The sequence below is a fragment of the Peromyscus leucopus genome, chromosome 4 (genome assembly GCF_004664715.2).
Source record: "Peromyscus leucopus breed LL Stock chromosome 4, UCI_PerLeu_2.1, whole genome shotgun sequence".
Classification (NCBI taxonomy): domain Eukaryota; kingdom Metazoa; phylum Chordata; class Mammalia; order Rodentia; family Cricetidae; genus Peromyscus; species Peromyscus leucopus.
Window position 1 is genome coordinate 146,808,493 of NC_051066.1, and position 18,897 is coordinate 146,827,389.

An 18,897-nucleotide genomic window follows, 5' to 3' on the forward strand; every position below is an offset into this window, starting at 1 on the left:
GATGCCAGCTGTGCCATCCTCTAGGATGCCAGACTCCTAGCTTCTCTCCTTCATATAAGAAGTACTATGTTTCAAAGGTCAGATACTGTTTGTGTACAGAAAGTCAGAAGCTTCCCAAGGCTAGGGTGCCATGGAGCAGCACTTTGAGTAACCAACACCAAATACTTACTGTTTCCCATAGGATGGCACTATAATTAGGGGCAAGATGCAAAACAGCAGATCTAATGAGATGGGTCTACCTCCAAGTCAACCCCATTCAATCAACAACTGCTGTGGTTTTCCATTTGGGAGAAAATAACTCAAGAAAAGTCCATGTTTATAATATTAAAGTATAATTTCTACCACTTTATGGAATATGTTCATGAGAAATTTTTTATGTATTTGCTTGGATTTTGTATTCTGTGTTTCTTATTTTACCCTTGCTGGGGTCCATCAACCTGTAAAAGCCATTGGTTGAGTTCTACATTCACCAAGCAGGGATCAGGTCTTCAGTGGCCATATAGTAGGTACTCATGGGTACCTCTCTGAGTTCTTATGAATAGACCTAAAGCTTAGATGTGTTCTGGATAACCAGATATGACTGAAACTCAATAAAAGGCTAAGCTGGGAGCCCATGGTCTCCTTTGGATGCAATGAACACAGCAGGCCTATCTTGGTGTCCAGTGTAAAAGCTAGTCTCATTCAGCTACTCTTTTCTTGGCTTTCTGGGTTCCCCTGGGAGTGGCTGGGCTTAGTACTGAGTCTGTGATATGGCCTTATTGACATTGAATACCTGTTACTGGCAATGACAGGCTAAGGTATGTGATGCTCCTTTGCAAGGAGGTGCATAATAGGAGGGTGTTTGTTTTAAAGATCTAGAGCTTAGAATGATGATGGATCCATTTAAGAGCTGAATCCAAAGGGGAAAATATCTTTATAGGCTCTGGTCTCATCTTATGTTTCTCTGCAGGTGCCCCACACCTGGCTGTGATGGCTCTGGCCACATAACAGGGAACTATGCTTCACACCGGAGGTGAGTGGGGCGAAGGGTAGTTGTGAAAGTTCTGACTTAGACAAAGTTCTACTATTCTGAATAATACATTAAAGCTGCCAACAGCTAGAATCCATTTGCATCTTTTTTTGAATTGTTGGTGCTCCCAGAATTGCTCAGGTATCCCTATGCAGTAAAATCAAAAGGCAAAGTATCAAGTCAGAAGCTCCTGGAGATATTTCCCACTTCTGATTGTTCTGTTGCCCTGTTTGAAGGTTGTATGTGAGCCAACTCTGTTCCACAAGAAAGCATAACTGATGAGTCAGCTGACTGATTGATCCTTTCTTCCCTCCTTCCCACCCCCACAGGGGGCCACAGAACTTGAGGGAGTAGCATGAGGCAGACAGTGAGGGAGCTGCTGTTCTGGGACTGAGGTGGCATGTTTTCCTCTTTCAAAACCAGTTTGTCAGGCTGCCCACGTGCCAAGAAGAGCGGACTCAAGGTGGCGCCTACCAAGGATGACAAGGAGGACCCTGAGTTGATGAAGTATGTTGGGTTATGCGGCCCCTTCATTGTTTTGAAAAATTGTTGGGTTTTCTTTTTTGTATGTTATAACTAAACAACAAAAAATCAAAATAATGGCTTTTAAATACAAATCAGGGATCTCAGAATTTGGGAGATTAGAAGCAGGATCATTGAGTGTAATCCTGCCTGAGCTACTTAATGAGAGCCTGTCTCAAAACCAAAACAAAATGAAACAACTTATTCTAGATTTTTCCTCATATTTGGCCATTAAATTAATTGATGATAATATTCATTTAGAAGAAATGGGACCTGACACATTGTTTCCTGGATATTGAACACTGAGCATGTTCTCTGGGTTCAGGTCAGAGGTATTTTGGTGGGTCTTTGGGAAGCTAAGTACTCTACTGCCCTGAAGTGGTTCTGGGATCCCCACAGGCCTTGCAGTCTGTATTTTGTCTGGCAAGGAGGTTTAGGTGTAAAGTTTTAGAGGGCAGTACATTAGGAAGATACTGCGTATTTGAATATTATGGGTCTGATCACTAGTACATCTGTCTAGAGCAGTGGTTCTCAACCTTCCCAATGCTTCAATCCTTTAATAGAGTTCCTCATGTTGGGTGACCCCCAACCACAAAATTATTTTTGTTACTACTTCATAACTGTAATTTTGCTACTGTTATGAATTATAATGTAAAATTTGTGTTTTCTGATGACCTTAGGCAAGTCTTGTAGGTTGTTCAACCAACAGATTGAGAACCTTTTGTCTAGAGCTAGTTAAGCTGGAGAGCCTGGAAGAGTTGAAACTGGAAACTGGACCTAACCTAGGGACTAAAGAAGATGTCCTTGGTTTTTATTTTCTCTCCTTTACAAATTGTTTTCTTTTTCTGATTATCAGTTGGATACAGATAAATTCCCTAGCTTAACAATGAAGGGTCGTTCATTGAAGTAAACACTCATAGCTAGTGTTTTGGCCTTAGCTTGTGCATGTACCCAGCTGAATCAATTCCAAGGTATGAGCTATCTGATGCTGGGATACTTTTTTTTTTTTTTTTTTTTTGAGACAGGATTTCTTTGTGTAGCCTTGGCTGTCCTGGAACTAGCTTTGTAGACCAGGCTGATCTCTGACTCACAGAGATCTGCCTGCCTCTACCTCCCAAGTGCTGGGATTAAAAGCGTGAGCCACCACTACCCAGCTAGGGTAATTTTTTTAAAGTAGTTTTTACAAGCTGGGCCACCTTTAATCTCAGCACTCTGGAAGCAGAAACATCATGTCTCTATGATTTCAAGACCAGCCTGGACTGGTCCACATAGTAAATTTTAGAACAGCAAGGGCTACATGGAAAGATTTACAGATATATAACTTTATCTTGACACTGAAGTCATCATCTATAAAGGGCAAAGTCAGAGCTTTTATATTTGTTTTTATTCTTCACTTAACTTTAAAAACACTATATAGTTGGATATTAAAAACAGTTGCAAGTAGTTCATCATCCTCATACTTATCTATTATAATGGTACCATCTTTCCTGATTTAGATAAAAGTCTACCAATTTTATCTGATGCATTTGGTTAGTTTCTTTTATTTCCTTCCTCTCAGGAAGGGGCTTTTCTGCAAAGAGAGTTTATCAAGGGAGAGAAGGATTATGGTGGTATTGTGTTCCCTAAAATATGGTGCACCCTAATAAACTTATCTGGGTGATCAGAGAACCAGAACAAGCCACAGCTAACCTCACCTGGCCAACTTCTCAGCTGGTCTTATTTCCTCAGACTGGAAGCTTCTGTGTCCTCATATCCGAATGGCTCTCAGCTGAACTGTGCTGCTAGAAACCTGAAAGCTTAACCAGCCAAATGCTTCTAGTTTCTGGTCTTCACTCCTTATATACCTTTCTGCTTTCTACCACCACTCCCTGGGATTAAAGGCTCACTTCTTTGGATTAAAGGCATGTGTCACCATGCCTGGCCAGTTTCCAATTGTGGCCTTGAACTCACAGAGATCCAGAGGGATTTCTACCTCTGGAGTGCTAGGATTAAAGGTGTGAGTGCCACAATTTTCTAGCCTTTGTATCTAGTGGCTGTTCTGTCTCTGACCCCAGATAAGTTTATTAGGGTGCACAATATTTTGGGGAACACAATACCACCACAAAGGATATTTTCTGGAACTTGAAGATTAGTTATCTCTTTTCTTTTCTTTTCTTTTCTTTTCTTTTCTTTTCTTTTCTTTTCTTTTCTTTTCTTTTCTTTTCTTTTCTTTCTTTCTTTCTTTCTTTCTTTCTTTCTTTCTTTCTTTCTTTCTTTCTTTCTTTCTTTCTTTCTTTTTTTTTTTTTTTTTTTTCCGAGACAGGGTTTCCCTGTGTAGCTTTGCGCCTTTCCTGGAACTCTGTAGACCAGGCTGGCCTCGAACTCACAGAGATCCACCTGGCTCTGCCTCCCGAGTGCTGGGATTAAAGGCGTGCACCACCACTGCCCGGCTTTAGTTATCTCTTTTCTTATGGTAAACAATAAATTTGCATGTCTTCATCTAGAACACATTTGATATCTCTATGCTTAGTAATTTGACCTTGATGGGAGGTGATAAGTATGGTTTGGTTGTCAGGAGTAGATATTAGCTTTTGGGAGGCACACATGTGTATGTTTATACACATGGAAAAAAAATCTTATTGAGTAAAAATGGTGTGGTCCTTCTGATCTAAGACAATAACACCTCTTGGCTTTGTCTTGGTTCTTTGTTTCCTTCCTTATGGAGTGTTATTTTCTGACCATCTTTCATGACCTTGTGTTCCTGCCCACGATCAGGACAAATCTCTTTCACCTGCCAGTCCCACAGCTGCTCGGACCCAATCAAACACACAGAGACTTTTATTACTTATAAACTGTATGGCCATGGCAGGCTTTTTGTTATCTAGTTCTTATATCTTAAATTAACCCATTTCTATAAATCTATACCTTGCCACATGGCTCGTGGCTTACTGTTATCTTACATGTTGCTACTCATGGCGGCGGCTGGCAGTGTCTCTCTGCCTCAGCCTTTCACTTCCCAGAATTCTCCTCTCTCCTTGTTCCACCTACACTATCCTTCCTGCCTGGCTACTGGCCAATCAGCATTTTATTTATCAATCAATCATAACAACATATATTTACAGCATAGAGGACATCCCACAGCACTTGTTAATATAATCTCTAAAATATTCTTTCAAACTACCTTCTTCCCATTACAGCTTTTGCATCTATCCTTAGGACTTACCTGTTTTCTATGGTACTGGCTCTCCATGAACACAGGCAGAGTTTGTGGAACCATTCCTGTGCTATCAGATAAATCCTTATTTGCATTCCAGTAATTTGTTTCTTACCATCTTGGTCTGATTGTCTTTTACAAATCCTTTTTGCAGAGTCATTTTTTATTGTTGTTATTGTTGTACCATTCCATAAATCTCCTGAAGTAACTGAGAACCTGTGGATAACATTTATAACTCCCCTTTCTCTCTGTGTCTTTCCTCTTCTTCCTCAAAATACATAGAAGATATCCATTGGAGAACTAAAACCACCACCTGCTTTAACCACCTAGATTGCCTAGTCTATTAATTTCTTATATTCATTTCATATATATTTCCCACATTTTTCTATATATTTCTTATATTCATTTCATTGCCTATTATAATTTCCCCCAATTAGGAATCAGAGACCACTTTTTAAGCTTGGAGAATTTGTTTTAACTTTTCTTCATTTGGTATCAGGGTGGTACTTCAAGGCTAGTTTCCTATAATCTGTTTTAATTTTTTCTTGGGGAAATTGGGTTTGACCATCAAAATATCATAGTAAGATGCTTCTTTCATAATTTGCTATAGCCAATTAATGGGTTGCAACTTCAGTGAGAGGAACAGAAAAGAACACATAGCAATGTTCCATTACCTCACCAGGGGTTCCAGAAAGTTCCCACATCTTTTGTGGATCTTTTTCCTTTTCCTTTTCTTTTTTTTGGGGGGGGGGATTTATTTATTATGTATAGAGTGTTCTGTCAGCATGCATGCCTGCACGCCAGAAGAGGGCATTAGATTTCATTATAGATGATTGTGAGCCACCATGTGGTTGCTGGGAATTGAACTCAGGATCTCTGGAAGAACAGTCAGTGCTCTTAACCTCTAAGCTATCTCTCCAGCCCCCAAGATTTATTTATTTTATGTATATGGATGCTTTGTCTGCTTATCTATCTGCACATCAGAAGAGGTCATCTGATCCTATGAGACTATAATTATAGATGGTTGTGAACCACCATATGGGTACTGGGAATTGAACTTGGGATATCTGAAAGAGCAGCCAGTGCTCTTAACCACTGAGTCATCTCTCCAACTCTTCTTTTGTGGATCTTAAGTGACACAAGTCCCTGAAGCAAAAATACAGTTGACTACTTCCATTCTCCTGGGGCAAAGTGGGGGGCAATGATATTGTTATACCCAGAATCCCCCAAAGATCATCAAGAGACCAAATCCCATGCAAAAGCAAAGAGTCTTTTTATTGTTATGAGTTAACCCAGGCCTCTCTGTTTGTCTTACATGACAGCAGGGCAGGAGAGACCCTGAGCAGCAATGGGGCAGGGTTTTTATAGGGGGAAAGTGGGGCGGTGTGTATGTGAGGTCTTGGGGTCTACAGACTACATAGTAACAGACTCAGAATTGGTTTATGTGAGTGGCAATCATGTTAATAACTTTCAATTGGTTAGGGTTAGTTGGAAGTTACAGTTATTCATTTTTGGACAGGCCTGGACAAGTCCCAGGCTTTGTCCCTGAGCTGCTGTGGAGGCTGGCTGGCCTAGCACGTACTGACTGTGGGGGCTGGCTCAGTGATCCAGGCTGGGTCTATCTCCCTGTCCCTGCTGGCAGGGGCATCAGTGATTAATTGTATTTTGTCCATGGCTTTCCTAGAAACTGCTTGCTCAGTCTCAGGAAACTAAAATTGAGGCCTGATCTCTGAGAGAAGACTGAGAAGCCTGCTATGGGATCTGCTTGGTTCTTTCAATATGTCTTCTGGGGGCTTATGTACAAATCCTTATATGTGATACAGTCTGTGGGTGCTTGTATCATGAAGAGTCTCAATGTGATGTCAAAGCCAATGATTTTGAAGATTTGACACCTTGGTTAAAAGAAAAGAATCACTTCTGAATACTGCTTACACATGAGATTCCAGTGAATAGCAGCAACTCCTACTTGCAAGGAGATTCGGAATTTTTCAAGTGGTTAGAAAATTTTACCTGTCTGGAGTGGCTGAAGAGCCTATTTCAGCTGGCCCTTTGAGCTTGTGATATTGGGTATTCAGTAGGGGTCTCATCCCAACCCTCGGGTTGGCTGTCTTTGCATCCAGATTTGAGGAGCTAGACATTGAATGTGACTATCTAGAGCTCCTGTGTGTGTGTGTGGGGGGGGAGGGCTATTGGTGTGTCCTTGTTATGGTCTGTAGGCTGAGATCAACTTGTGCTGACCTTGTGTACTTTCTATGTTGTCTGAGGCCTATGTGGGCTGAAGGAGCAAGAAAGTAAAGAGAGGCAAGAGAGGAAACTATCTCCAAGGGTTTCCTAGAGATGAGGTGGGGTGCCACTTTGCTGCTGTCACCTTGCTACTCTCTGGCTGGGCATTGTGCCCTATGCTCCAGGAGCAGGATACAGCAGGAGACTATCTGGTAGCAGGAGATTGCTTCTGGCCCTCTGTCTTCCTGAAGATGTCCTGCCCTGACTTCTTTGGATCCATAGAGAACTCTGTAAAGCAGCATTATCTTTGGGTCCTGTGAATTTGCCAGGTGCTTAGCATTTAGTGAATATGTAACTAATGATGACTTGATAGAGTTTCATTTGTTGGAGAGGACTGGAAGTTTTTAGATTGACGATCTTGTTCTGGGGCATGGGTGGGTTCCTGGAGGCCCTGCTCCCCAGATCTCACTGGTCTAAGCCAATCCTTCATACACCAAGCCTGGGACATTTGTCATCCCCATCTATTTTATTGCCATAGGACTTGGGTCTCTGTCTTCAAATGCCTGGAACAAAGGAAGCACTGCTCCTGGCCAGCCTCCAGAAGGGTGATTATGGGAAATCAGAGCCAAGACTTTCCTGTCTGAGCACTGTGTTCTCTAGACACCCATGGCTACCATGCCATGATAAGTCTCAGCTCTGAAGCTGTAGGTTAACAGGACCTATTGATCTGCCTGGCCTAGGGTGTCCTCACCATCCTCCTGATTTGTAGGTCCTGCTATGCAATGGCCAAGGGGAAAGAGGGAGAGGGACAGCAGCTTCATCTGAAAGGCCAACTATGGGATTTGGCAGGCTTTTTGCTTCACTCAAAAGTACAAAGTACATGATGCTGGGTCTCTAGAGCCTGGCTTTGCAGGGCTTCCAGGTCCTCCTACCCAGGGCCCCTGTGATCACCTCAGTTTTTCTGTGTCTAGGTGCCCAGTTCCAGGCTGTGTGGGACTCGGCCATATCAGCGGCAAATATGCCTCTCACAGGAGTGCTTCTGGCTGCCCGCTGGCTGCTCGGAGGCAGAAAGAGGGAGCTCTCAATGGTTCAACTTTCTCCTGGAAGTCACTGAAGAATGAAGGCCCTACTTGCCCAACCCCAGGCTGTGATGGCTCTGGCCATGCCAATGGCAGTTTCCTCACCCACCGGAGGTACCTGACCCCACATGTCAGCAATCAGGGACCTTTTGGCTGGGACATAACCCCTGGGGGTGGGAGCAAGCCAGTACACAGTGGGACCAGCAGTTCTGCAAGGGAAAGCAAGACCAAGTAGGTAGCTGAATGAGAGAAGTCATGGAGGCTGTTGGTACCAGATGGTGTTTGTTTTGCTTTCAGAATGTGTTTGTTCTCATAAGTCCCTCTGTGCCCTAGTGTTTATTGTCCCTATGAGCAGTGCTATGCTAAATATGGATACCATGAATGGACTCCTGTCTCTGCCCATATTTGACTTCTTGTCTCCTATACTTTGTGTCCTACCTCTTATATTGGGGCCTTTTTTTTTTTTTTTTTTTTTTTTTTTTTTTAGTTTTGGGCAAAGGCGCTTGCTTGCCTTGCAAGGGACCTGGTTAACTAGACCTCTTCTTGCCTAGGCAGTGCTCATTTTATCACCTGCCCATAATACCTACCACAGGACTGAGTTGGCCTTGCTTCACTAGACCCCCTTCCACTCTGTTCTAAGAAGCCACTAATCTTATCCAGTAACCTTTGTCTGGAATGAAAGCCAATGCATACTCCCTTCTTTCTTCCTCTCCCTTTCTTCTTTTCTTCTTTCTTCTCTCCCTTATTTCTTCTTCCACCTACAAAGTTGGTTAATGTATCCATTCAACAAAAACATTTACAGAGAGTCCACCTAACACCAAGGAGTAGAGACAGAGAAGAGAACAAAAGAACAACAATCCTTTGCCTTTTTGAGTGTGTTTTGGGTATGGTGGGTGGGGACAGATGATATAAACAAATAAGAGTTACTGAATTTGGTGAATGGTGATCAGGGATCAGGGGAAAACAGCAGAGTAGTGGGCAAAAAAAGTACTCTGGAGAAAAAGCCAGACGCTTACTCTCCCTTAGATGTGTGTAGGAAAAGCCCTCATACAGCTGGAACTGGGGAGGGCCTGGCATACCTACTTGGTGAGGTGACAAAGGAGGCAGGACTTTGTGAGCAAGTATCTAGCCAATTGCCTCTGAGAGTAAGTGTCCTAGTTGGGAGCACAGAAAAAATGGGGTCTCATTTGGGCAGGTGGGATGGCCACAGGATCATAGACTATAAGGGAAATGCCAAGGCCAGAGAAGAGGATGCAGGAGCCTGGGCCATGTGGTCAGGGTAGTCAAACTCTGTGCTTCCAAAGTATATTTCACTTAGAACCTTGATTTATGATATGGGTGAAATCATTGCAAAAACATGAAGTAGTGTGTGATAATCCACATACTTTTGTATGTTTTTCTGCTTGAATAGCTATATTCAAGGAATCACCTGTGAATGCTGGTACATCCATATCCTGAAGGATCTCTCAGGGGGTGGGGGGGTTGGCTCTGAGGACACCTCTCAGAGTTCAGTGCTACAGAGTGCCAGCAGGTGGGAGCATGCAGGCCTCAAGCCCTGCCCAGAGAGAGGAATAACACCTGGAGGCAGCAATGCCTTGGTTCCTTTAGTACCTGTGGACAGCCATGACTGTGCCAAACAGGAAGAGCTCTGAGGGGGCACCTTCCTGGGCCCCTTTCCTAGAGTGCAGCCTTGCTCACCAGGCAGGGCAGGCAGCTGAGGTGAAGCAGTGCCACCATAGAAAGGCATGCAGGGTCATCTGGGTGAGGTGGAAAATGCTTGGTGTGGTCCTGATGTGGGATCATGGACCTACCAATGCACTATGTCCCTGAACTGGTCAGTAATGTGTAACTTCTGCTTTTAGTTTATCTGGATGTCCCAGAGCAACCTTTGCTGGAAAGAAAGGAAAACTCTCAGGTGATGAGATTCTCAGCCCAAAGTTCAAGACAAGTGATGGTGAGGATACCCTTCTGGGATGTCCCTTCTTATCATTATCTCTGTACTGTGGGAAGGGTATGGGGAAGCTGAGCTCCCTTGAGAATAATCCATGGTAGAGATAGTTCTTGCCCTGAGCCAACTGGCCTATTAACCTTATCTCTGAAGTTCTCGATGCCTGGGTCTAGGACCTCTGGCTTCACTTGATGGTCATGTTCTCTCTGACCTTGGGTTTGGTGACCATATGGATCAGAGTATGATGGGAGGGCACCAAAAGCCATGTCCATGAGTTTGTGGACATTGTGGCCCCTCTCACTTAGGCAAGGAGATTCTCTTTGAACGCATCTCCCTTTGGTCATAGCAGTTAATGTCTCTGAAGTGACTCGGGTATCCTGCAAAGGTCAAGGCATGAGGAAAATAATACTGTTCTCAGTTTCCAAGATTTCCCAATATCCATGCCCAAGAGAGGAGCTCAGGGCTTGGCAAGAGGCTAACTTCTACACAAAGACCCCCCTTTCTGTCTCCAAAGCAGTCGGACAGAACCACAACTGGTTTTCTTTCTTTCTTTCTTTCTTTCTTTCTTTCTTTCTTTCTTTCTTTCTTTCTTTCTTTCTTTCTTTCTTTCTTTCTTTCTTTTCTGGCAGTGCTGGAGAATGATGAGGAGATCAAGCAGCTGAATCAGGAGATACGAGACCTAAATGAGTCCAATTCAGAGATGGAGGCTGCCATGGTACAGCTGCAGTCCCAGGTAGGTGGCACTACTCTACTTGACTCTTCGCTGTTATCCAGAACCAGCCTGTAGATTGCTGCTTCCATCAGTATCACTGATGCTGAACTGATGGAAACACAGCACACAAAACACAGTGCACTCGTTAGCTGCCCACTCACTGCGTTGCCTGGGAGTCTTCTAGGTAGCTAGTGTTAGTCAACCTCTTAGATCACTCCTTTGGCAAGAGCAATCTGTTAGTGTTCTGGCTTTGCTAGTACTGGCTGTTCAATTCATGTTTCCAGTCTCATTAGCACTGGCAGCTCACCTGCTCTGTTCCTGCCTGGACCAGCACAGCACACACCAGTGCAGGGCTTGCCCATCCCTACCTAAAGAGCTCCTTGCTTTCCTCAATAGAATGTGGGTTAGATTAGAACTTTTCTACTCCCTTGTTCAGGACTTGCTCTTGGAGGAAAGCCTTTAGTGTTGAGTGCTAATGAGCATGGTTGTTGCTTGGCAACAGGGCTACTGCCCTACCTTCTGGCTGCTCAGTGGGTCTAGAACAGAGCTGGTGCTTTGTGAGTGTCCCCTAATGTGTGGAGAGACAAAAGGACAGGAAATGTACACAGAACCCATCAAGGGCAGAGAGGACAAATAGGAAAACAGCAGGCCCTTTTCTGGAGGCAGCAGTCATGGCATTTCCATTCCTCATGTCCTGATCTAGTTTCCCCATGGGCTAATGCCATTTCAAGATCCTGTGTATGTGTAGCACCAATCATGGAATCAGGAAGAGTTTGTACTATGTGTCCTGTACATGTTGATGTCTTGTCCCCCAGGATCATTGGAAGTAACAAGAGAAGGGAAAGAGTCTTTTATCTGCAACCAACACCGTTTTCTACCTATGTCTTTGGATGAGATACAATGTAGTATAGGTCATCTCTCAGTCTCCAGAGTCTTCATTCTTCTGATAGCACATCTTATTTCTCTATTTGCCCAAACTCATATTTTTTAGCTTTGTTTTGTTAAATATTTCATTTTTGTTTTTAATTACATACATTTGTATATGTCTGTATGTGGGGTTGTGCACATTTGTGATTTGCCCAGAAGAAAGCTTTGACTCCCCAGGAGCTGAAGTTACAAGAGATTATGAACCACCTGATGTGGGTGCTGGGAAATGAACCTGATCCTCTCCAAAAGCAGTACACATTCTTAACTTCTGAATCATCTCTCCAGCTCTTTAGATTTGCTTATTTTTATTTATTTATTTATTTATTTGTTTGTTTGTTTATTTACGTGTGTGTGTGTGTGTGTGTGTGTGTGTGTGTGTGTGTGTGTGTGTAAGTGCCTATGGAGGCCAAAGATGTCAGATATTCCTGGAGCTAGTTACAGGTAGTATTGAGTCACCTGATAGAGGTTCTGGGATCCAAACTTGGGTCCTCTGAAAGAGCAATAGCACTCTTAGTCATCTCTCTAGCCTCAAAACTAATTTTTAAAGAGCCTGGTGTGGTGGTACTCAGCTACTCAGGAGGCTGAGCTCATAGTTTAAGAGCATCCTGGACCAAACAGAGAGATGACACCATCTTTAAACCATAAAACAAAGCCTATCTTTAAAAGACTGATTACTTCTTTTTACTAGCATTCCTTTGGAAGTCTTAGCCATCTAGTTGTGGAAGGGATGAAGGAAAAGGAATGCAGGTCTTTAGAACTATTTTAGTCACCACTGGTAGAGCAGAGCACTCAGCCTCATCTGCAGCTTCCAAAGGGAGCTCACTGTCCTTGTCTCATGTCACACATTGTCTTCCCATAAGTTCAGTCTTTTACTCCTTGAAGATATACAGTTAAGCCAGGGGCTGTCTTTTAACACTAGGAACCCCAGAAACAGCATAATTCTATGTAAGTGCATTGCCAGGGTGTGGAAGATGAAGAAATTTGTCTGTATTTAGCCTGGAGAAGATGTGCCTGGAACCTAGGCAGTCAGCTCACTGGTCTTTTGTGGGAGAAAAGACTCAAAGGTAGGGGCAACCTAATACCCACAAGTTGAATGCAATTATTCTTATCCTGCAGAAAGGAACAGGAAGCCTGACAAAGTAAGAGCACAGCTGAAATGGGCAGAGATTGAGCTCAGGGTGTCTTGGAGTCTGTGTTTTTACCTCACCACCAGGAGGGGCAAAGGCAGAGAAAGCCACATGTAGACTTTGGTACCTGGCATACCAGCTCCTACCTCCTTTGGACAGAGGCTACTTCCAAAGGACTTTTGCTCTCTCCATTCAGGGACCATCTCTTTCCCTGGATGGGGTATCCCACAGGGAGCAGGACTAAGTCTCTTTCCCACTAATGAGCTTTGTTTTTTCCTAGAATACTGTGAGGCATGGCCAGTGCTTTCACAGTAAGCCAGGGCCAAGGGAAGGTAGCATTTTCTGTCTTTGCAACAGATCTCTTCCATGGAGAAGAACCTGAAGAACATTGAGGAGGAGAACAAGCTCATTGAGGAGCAGAATGAGGCCCTGTTTCTGGAACTGTCCGGGCTGAGCCAGGCCCTCATCCAAAGTCTTGCCAATATCCGCCTTCCACACATGGTAAGCAACAAATCACCTGTGGGTATTACAGATGAGCTAACAACCACCCTAGGGACAGTTCAAGGGTAGGAAGAATGAGTGTACCTCACTACTCTGTTTATGAGTCCTGAGGGAAGGATCCTGTGGGAAGGGTCCCATCCCTTTGGTAGTGTTCTCAGTGCTCTGGTAGAGTAGCTGTAGGCTATGGATCTAGTCCTGAGTAGCTCATGAATTGGGGTATAAAGGGATTCCAATGATGGTGAGTCTTGTTGATTTTTAGTTTTGGCAGGGGTGGATTAGACCTGGGGTTGAGGCTTTCCAACTAGTTTCTACTATGTGGGATCCACTATAGTAGGGCCTGCTAACCTGGTTCTATTCTCTAGGAGCCAATATGTGAACAGAATTTTGATGCCTATGTGAACACCCTCACTGACATGTACTCCAATCAGGACTGCTACCAGAACCCGGAGAACAAAGGCCTTCTGGAAACGATCAAGCAAGCTGTGAGGGGCATTCAGGTTTAGGCTGCACTTTGCAGAGAAGTCCCTGCTCTGCTCCTCACAGTGGGGACTTCTAACTTACAGCTACTTCTAATTGGCAGTCTGGATAGAGCCTTGGGCAGCTTACCCAAAGGGGAGCCTGGAAATCAGTGTCTCCTATGATGTCCCCATTAGGCCCAGGCATAAAGACCTATGTGAGTGCCTGGGGATACTGAAGTATTACAAAGTGATTTATTTTTGTTTTTTGAAAGAAATCTGAAGAGCAGCTCAAAGTCTCCAGTGGAAGCTCATGGACAAGGTTCTCAGGGAAGTTTTGGAGTTTGCAGCCACAGTATTCCATTGTCTGTTGAGGCTGGGAGGGCAGCCATGGACTTGGTGGGTGTTAGTCTCAGCAGGAGGGCATACCTAGGCTTTTGGCTATGCTCACTGATGCCCACGTGGCAAGCATGTTTTGTGTTTTCATTTAATTCAGCTTTGTGTTAAAGGTGCACAATGCTCTGCTTCAGAGGTGAATCTAGGAACAGGCCTTCCAGATGGCAGTCTACACAGTTGATGAGCATCATAGAAAGTCAGCTGAAGGTATTTTTCACTTGGAGGCCCTGAAAATCAGCCACTTGCCTGGGCAGCAGATACCTGTAGGTCATGCAGACCTGCTTCCTCCTGGCTCCAGTCTTTAAACCCCTGGCCTGGGCTCTAAGTCCAGGAACGCTGGGCCAGGCCTCTGGTGTCTGTACTTCCACCCAGGTGCTAGACCCATCATTATTATCTTTTCCTGTGTAGGCTTGCTCTCTGTATCCAAGGTGACTCAGGTGGGGACAGTGAGATCAGAGGTAATTGTTAATGAGAGACCACCAATATTTCACTTCTTTTTAGATCCATTCAAGATGTGAAAAGGGTAAATTTTAATTTAATGTGTTAAAAACACAATGTTCTTACTGTGTAAATAGAGTCCAAGTCAATTGTGACTGCAATTCCAAATTAGTATTTAAAAGTAGAGAAATTGCACTTCCTGGAAGACACTGAAAGTAGCTAGTTTATTCTGTAAATTATTTAATTTTGTCATGATATAAGTATTTATATTCATACCCTCTTATGTTAATGTCTTGTATTTATTATTTTTATTTATTAATTTTATACTATTTCAACTAGACTACACACTAGGGCACCATAAGAGTTACATAAGTTAAATCAAAACAAAAACATTTATTTGACTATAAGATAGCCCACAAAGAATCTTGATATAACTCCTAGTTATAATTTTGATGCAACTGAGTTATTTTTTATATATTTTGTTATTTATTCTTTTAATAATGGAATTTTTTAAAAAAGTATTTTGTAACTGAGGAATTTTGATAATTTGAGTTTTCTCCCCATTGGTCCAGCAGAGAGAAAGGTGTTCTGGTTTTCTTTTTCCCTTTGGTTCCTTTTGTCAGGCCAATAACAGCAAATGGAATTCTGTATTTATTATTATTTACGTGTAGTGCAGATGTGTGTGCTCTGGTGTTTCTTGTGTTGCATTTGTGGAGGTTCTTATGGATGATTCATGTTGCTGTGAGGGAGTACTGGCCATGATCAGTTCTAGGCAGTTGCCTAGACTCACTGGCCAAGCTGCCCAGGACCTTGATACCCCAATACTGTGACCCTCCTTCCTCAGGAAACACGTTGGACCCACAGTACTTCGTGGTGTGTTTGGAGGGTGATTTCTAATAAAAGTCTAACTGTGCATAGGTGCTATGGTCTGTGAGGAGACTGCTACTCTGCTCCTTGTGCTTCAGGGAGGACTGTGTGGGTAGTCATGGTAAGAAGGCTCTTCCATTTAAGTCTTTCTCTGGTACCAATGCGGATCAGCCAACACTTCTGCTGGACCTGCCTTTCCCCCAAGTGTGGTTCTTCAAGGTCTAACTCACTGCACCCTACCTTTTCCCATGAGTCAGGCATGTCCAAGTCATGTTTTTTCCCCCCCAGGAGTTTTCTCTTAGAGTCAGGAAGAAACAGTCATTCTGCTTGAGTTGCTAGGTTAGAGGTATGTAGTGTACCTGTGCTTCCATACCATCTTTCTAGCCATAAGTGGATAAGAGCTTAGACATTCTGGAGGGAGGCAGAGGTAAGAACTGGGTTAGAAGTAGAGGAAGAACGAGATCTCTGATGACCCCAGAGCTATTAGATCTAGCTATGCCTGAACAGTCTACTCTTGGACTTCCTGTATATGAGGCAGTGGGTTCCTTTTATTTGTTTTAGCTCATGTGCTTTGGCTTTTTTGCCCTTCAGAGGCACCTTTCCACTGTCACACTTTTGTGACAGGTACATTTATAGTTTTTCCAAGTTCAGATTTGCATTTAAGGCAAGTAAGATTCAACCTGACCTCTCTAGAAATGTTGCCCAGAGTTCTTCTGATATAGAGACAGAACCCATCTTCCCTGAAAATTTCTTAGAAACTCTGGGCTTTATTTCCAGCTTCTGCTCCAGTCAGGTAAGGCCCTGGGTGCTGGGGCCACACACCAGTGAACCATGCAGAATCTGCATAACTGTGAGGAAGAACTACTGGGGATTTCCTTGGCCAAGGGTACACCATGGATAGTAGTGGTCTGGGGTTGCAACCTTTCACATGGACATAGGTGCTATGGCATGGGCCAGGGTGTGGGCAAGCAGAGCATCTTTGCTGCAAACTGAGCTCATCTTAGGTTATAAAAATTGTGATGGTCCTTGATGGAGTAAAAGAGGAGAGGGTGTTCCCAGGACCCCAATATGGCTGCCTACAGAGGTAAGTAGCTGAGACTGCGGAAGAATGAGATGCCATGGGAGGAAAGGCCCACATCTGCCCTCATGTGAGAATCACAGCCCTTATGTTTGGGTCATTATCCCTGTTCTATCACTGCCCATAGTTTTCTTCCTTTTGATTTTGAAGGGTTGTTTAGCCTGTCATATACTGTTGAAATAGCACGTCATGGGAACTGCCCACCCCAGTCTCCAACCTAGAGCTTCTTCATAATCATATACAGCATGAACAAATGGCCTAGGAAACACAAAGGGTTTACTTAAAAAATCTCCAAATAATTCCAAAGAGCTGCAATGCCAAAAATCACCAAAGTGTGTGAAAGCAGTTTGTGAAGGGCAGGAGCTCATACTTAGTGAGTTTTGTTAAAATCAGATGACACATCTGTCTGCTTCTGGTCTTTGTGGAGCTTTCAAGTACTACACATAACTAAGAACACAATGTAGGGGGAGGAAGACTCTAGAGGTCACTGTCACAGCTGTAGTGGTTATGTATGTATGGTCACAGAGGACTTTAGAAGTAGGAGACTTGTGGGCAACTGAGCAAAGAACAGTACCTAGTCTCAGGCTCTAAATGGAGTCCTGGTCTGTCTGATGCACAACTACCTTTAGCAGCAGCTCCATCCCAGGGCTGGCCAGGAACTGAGCAGTTGATGGCCATGACTATATGATCAAATCTTCCTTTGGCTTCCCTAAGATGTGTGGTTGTTAAGATTTCTAATGGAGGCCATGTTTGGGATCTGGCTGGTGGTTTGTCATACAGGGAGTTCTTAGAAAGAGAAACTCTAGGGAAGAGAACCCTTTCTTTTTAAAGAGGTTCAATGTTTGGAGAATTGTTTGGTGTTATAGATCTTTTGGAGTTTTCCACACCCCGTTCTTCTAGTTCCAGGATTCTGGGAGGAACTAGGATCCTCATGTTGGGGCTCCCAATCCTTAGTGTCTTTCAGATTAAAGTGCTCAGCTTTTGGGCACTACAATACCCTGAGCTCTTGATTGTTAAGTTCACTGAACTCAGCAGGCCTGGACCTAGACATGGCTCTATAGGGCAAGCAGTTCTTCCAGCCTCAGGAAGGTGGGGCCATGGCTATTTCCAGGGTGTTAGAAAGATACACAACCCCACAGTTGGCAGTGGCATGAGAGACTCAACACTAGGAAGATGCTGTCTCTTGCTTAGAGGGACTGACCAGTCCACTAGTTTGCTGGGTGCTGGAAGGGGAGTTGCCATAAAGTCACAGCAAATGTCCTCTAGAATTCATTTTGGTGAATTCCTCCCATAGTGAAGCCTTTCCTCTCAGCTTGTAAATATTCTCTTACTCTTTCAAGAAAATAAACTTCTAGTTTCTCTACAGGGGAGGGATCATTCTCCAGTTGTGGTTGGGACCTGGGGGTCTGCAGCTTCTGAAAACATTTGCCAAGATCATCTTTGTTTGAACACTTGCACATCTCCAGCAGAATCTAGTGCTGCCAGTTCTTGGGGTGGGGGTGATTTAAAGGCTAGATTTTGTTGGTTCTGAGCTTCCTATACTCTGGCTAGAATTCAGCATTTTGTGGCATTTGTCTCCCATTGAAAAGTTTTATGGCCTCTGAAAACATTATTGCCTCCTCTCCCACATCCCCATCCCTGAAAATTTATGCCTTAAAAGCTGTTATTTAAGCTGGGTGGTAGTGGCACATGCCTTAATCCCAGAATTTGGGAGGCAGAGGCAGGTGAATTTTAGTGAGTTCCAGGCCAGCTTGGTCTACAGAATGAGCTCCAGGGCTACACAGAGAAACCTTGTTTTGAAAAACCAAAACCAAAACAATCAAACAAAGCTGTTATTTAGATGAGTTTTGAAAGGGAATGAAAAAAAGTACATTTGAACATCTGCACTCTCTCCAACTGGATGCTGTGCTCAAGGTCACCAGGAAGACTGCTCCCTATACAGAGGGGGATCATTTCAGTATGGGATTGGCACCTCCATGACTGACTAGAGCCTCACTCAGGCTTAGGAGAACTTGCCCATTAACTACTGGCCCACTGGGGGCTGATATAGCACAGGTGTGAAAGGGTTCCTACTTAGCTGATTGTGAGCATTATAATGAAGATGGAATCTACTACTCGGGGGTTGCAATCTCTATGCTGTTCCCTTTGCTATGCCTTAAAGGAGGTAGAGTGTGGATTTTGTCAATAAGAGCTTCGGAATAAGTTAAAGATAGACCCCACAGCACCATGATTGTGGATGTCTCAGCCAGTCCAAGGATGCTGACTTGACAGAGCAGTGCTCCAGGTTCTTCCTGAATTCTCCTGTAGTCCCTGCCTCAACTGCTTTCTCTCAGTGTCTGTAATATGCAGACAAGCCAGAGTGCTGACTTATCTGAAGCCTGACTGCTCTTTCTTCCCCTCTTACACCATAGTTGCCCTTTAG

The 18,897-nt window shown here is 43.8% G+C and overlaps 1 protein-coding gene across 7 annotated transcripts in view; it reads left to right on the forward strand.

Annotated features, from left to right (window-relative positions):
* Myt1 (myelin transcription factor 1) overlaps nt 1-18,219 on the forward strand; it is a 68,496-nt gene extending 50,277 nt beyond the window's left edge. For 6 of the 7 annotated variants that reach the window (XM_037205517.1, XM_037205518.1, XM_028885189.2 and 3 more), the window contains 7 exons: nt 950-1,012; nt 1,433-1,516; nt 7,919-8,140; nt 9,889-9,980; nt 10,604-10,707; nt 13,098-13,241; nt 13,604-18,219. In XM_037205517.1, the coding sequence (XP_037061412.1) occupies nt 950-1,012; nt 1,433-1,516; nt 7,919-8,140; nt 9,889-9,980; nt 10,604-10,707; nt 13,098-13,241; nt 13,604-13,744 (850 nt within the window). In that variant the 3' untranslated portion in view covers nt 13,745-18,219. The remainder of the gene's footprint in view (nt 1-949; nt 1,013-1,432; nt 1,517-7,918; nt 8,141-9,888; nt 9,981-10,603; nt 10,708-13,097; nt 13,242-13,603) is intronic. The other variant, XM_037205519.1, reaches the window with a different exon arrangement.
* The last annotated feature ends 678 nt before the right edge of the window (nt 18,220-18,897 follow it).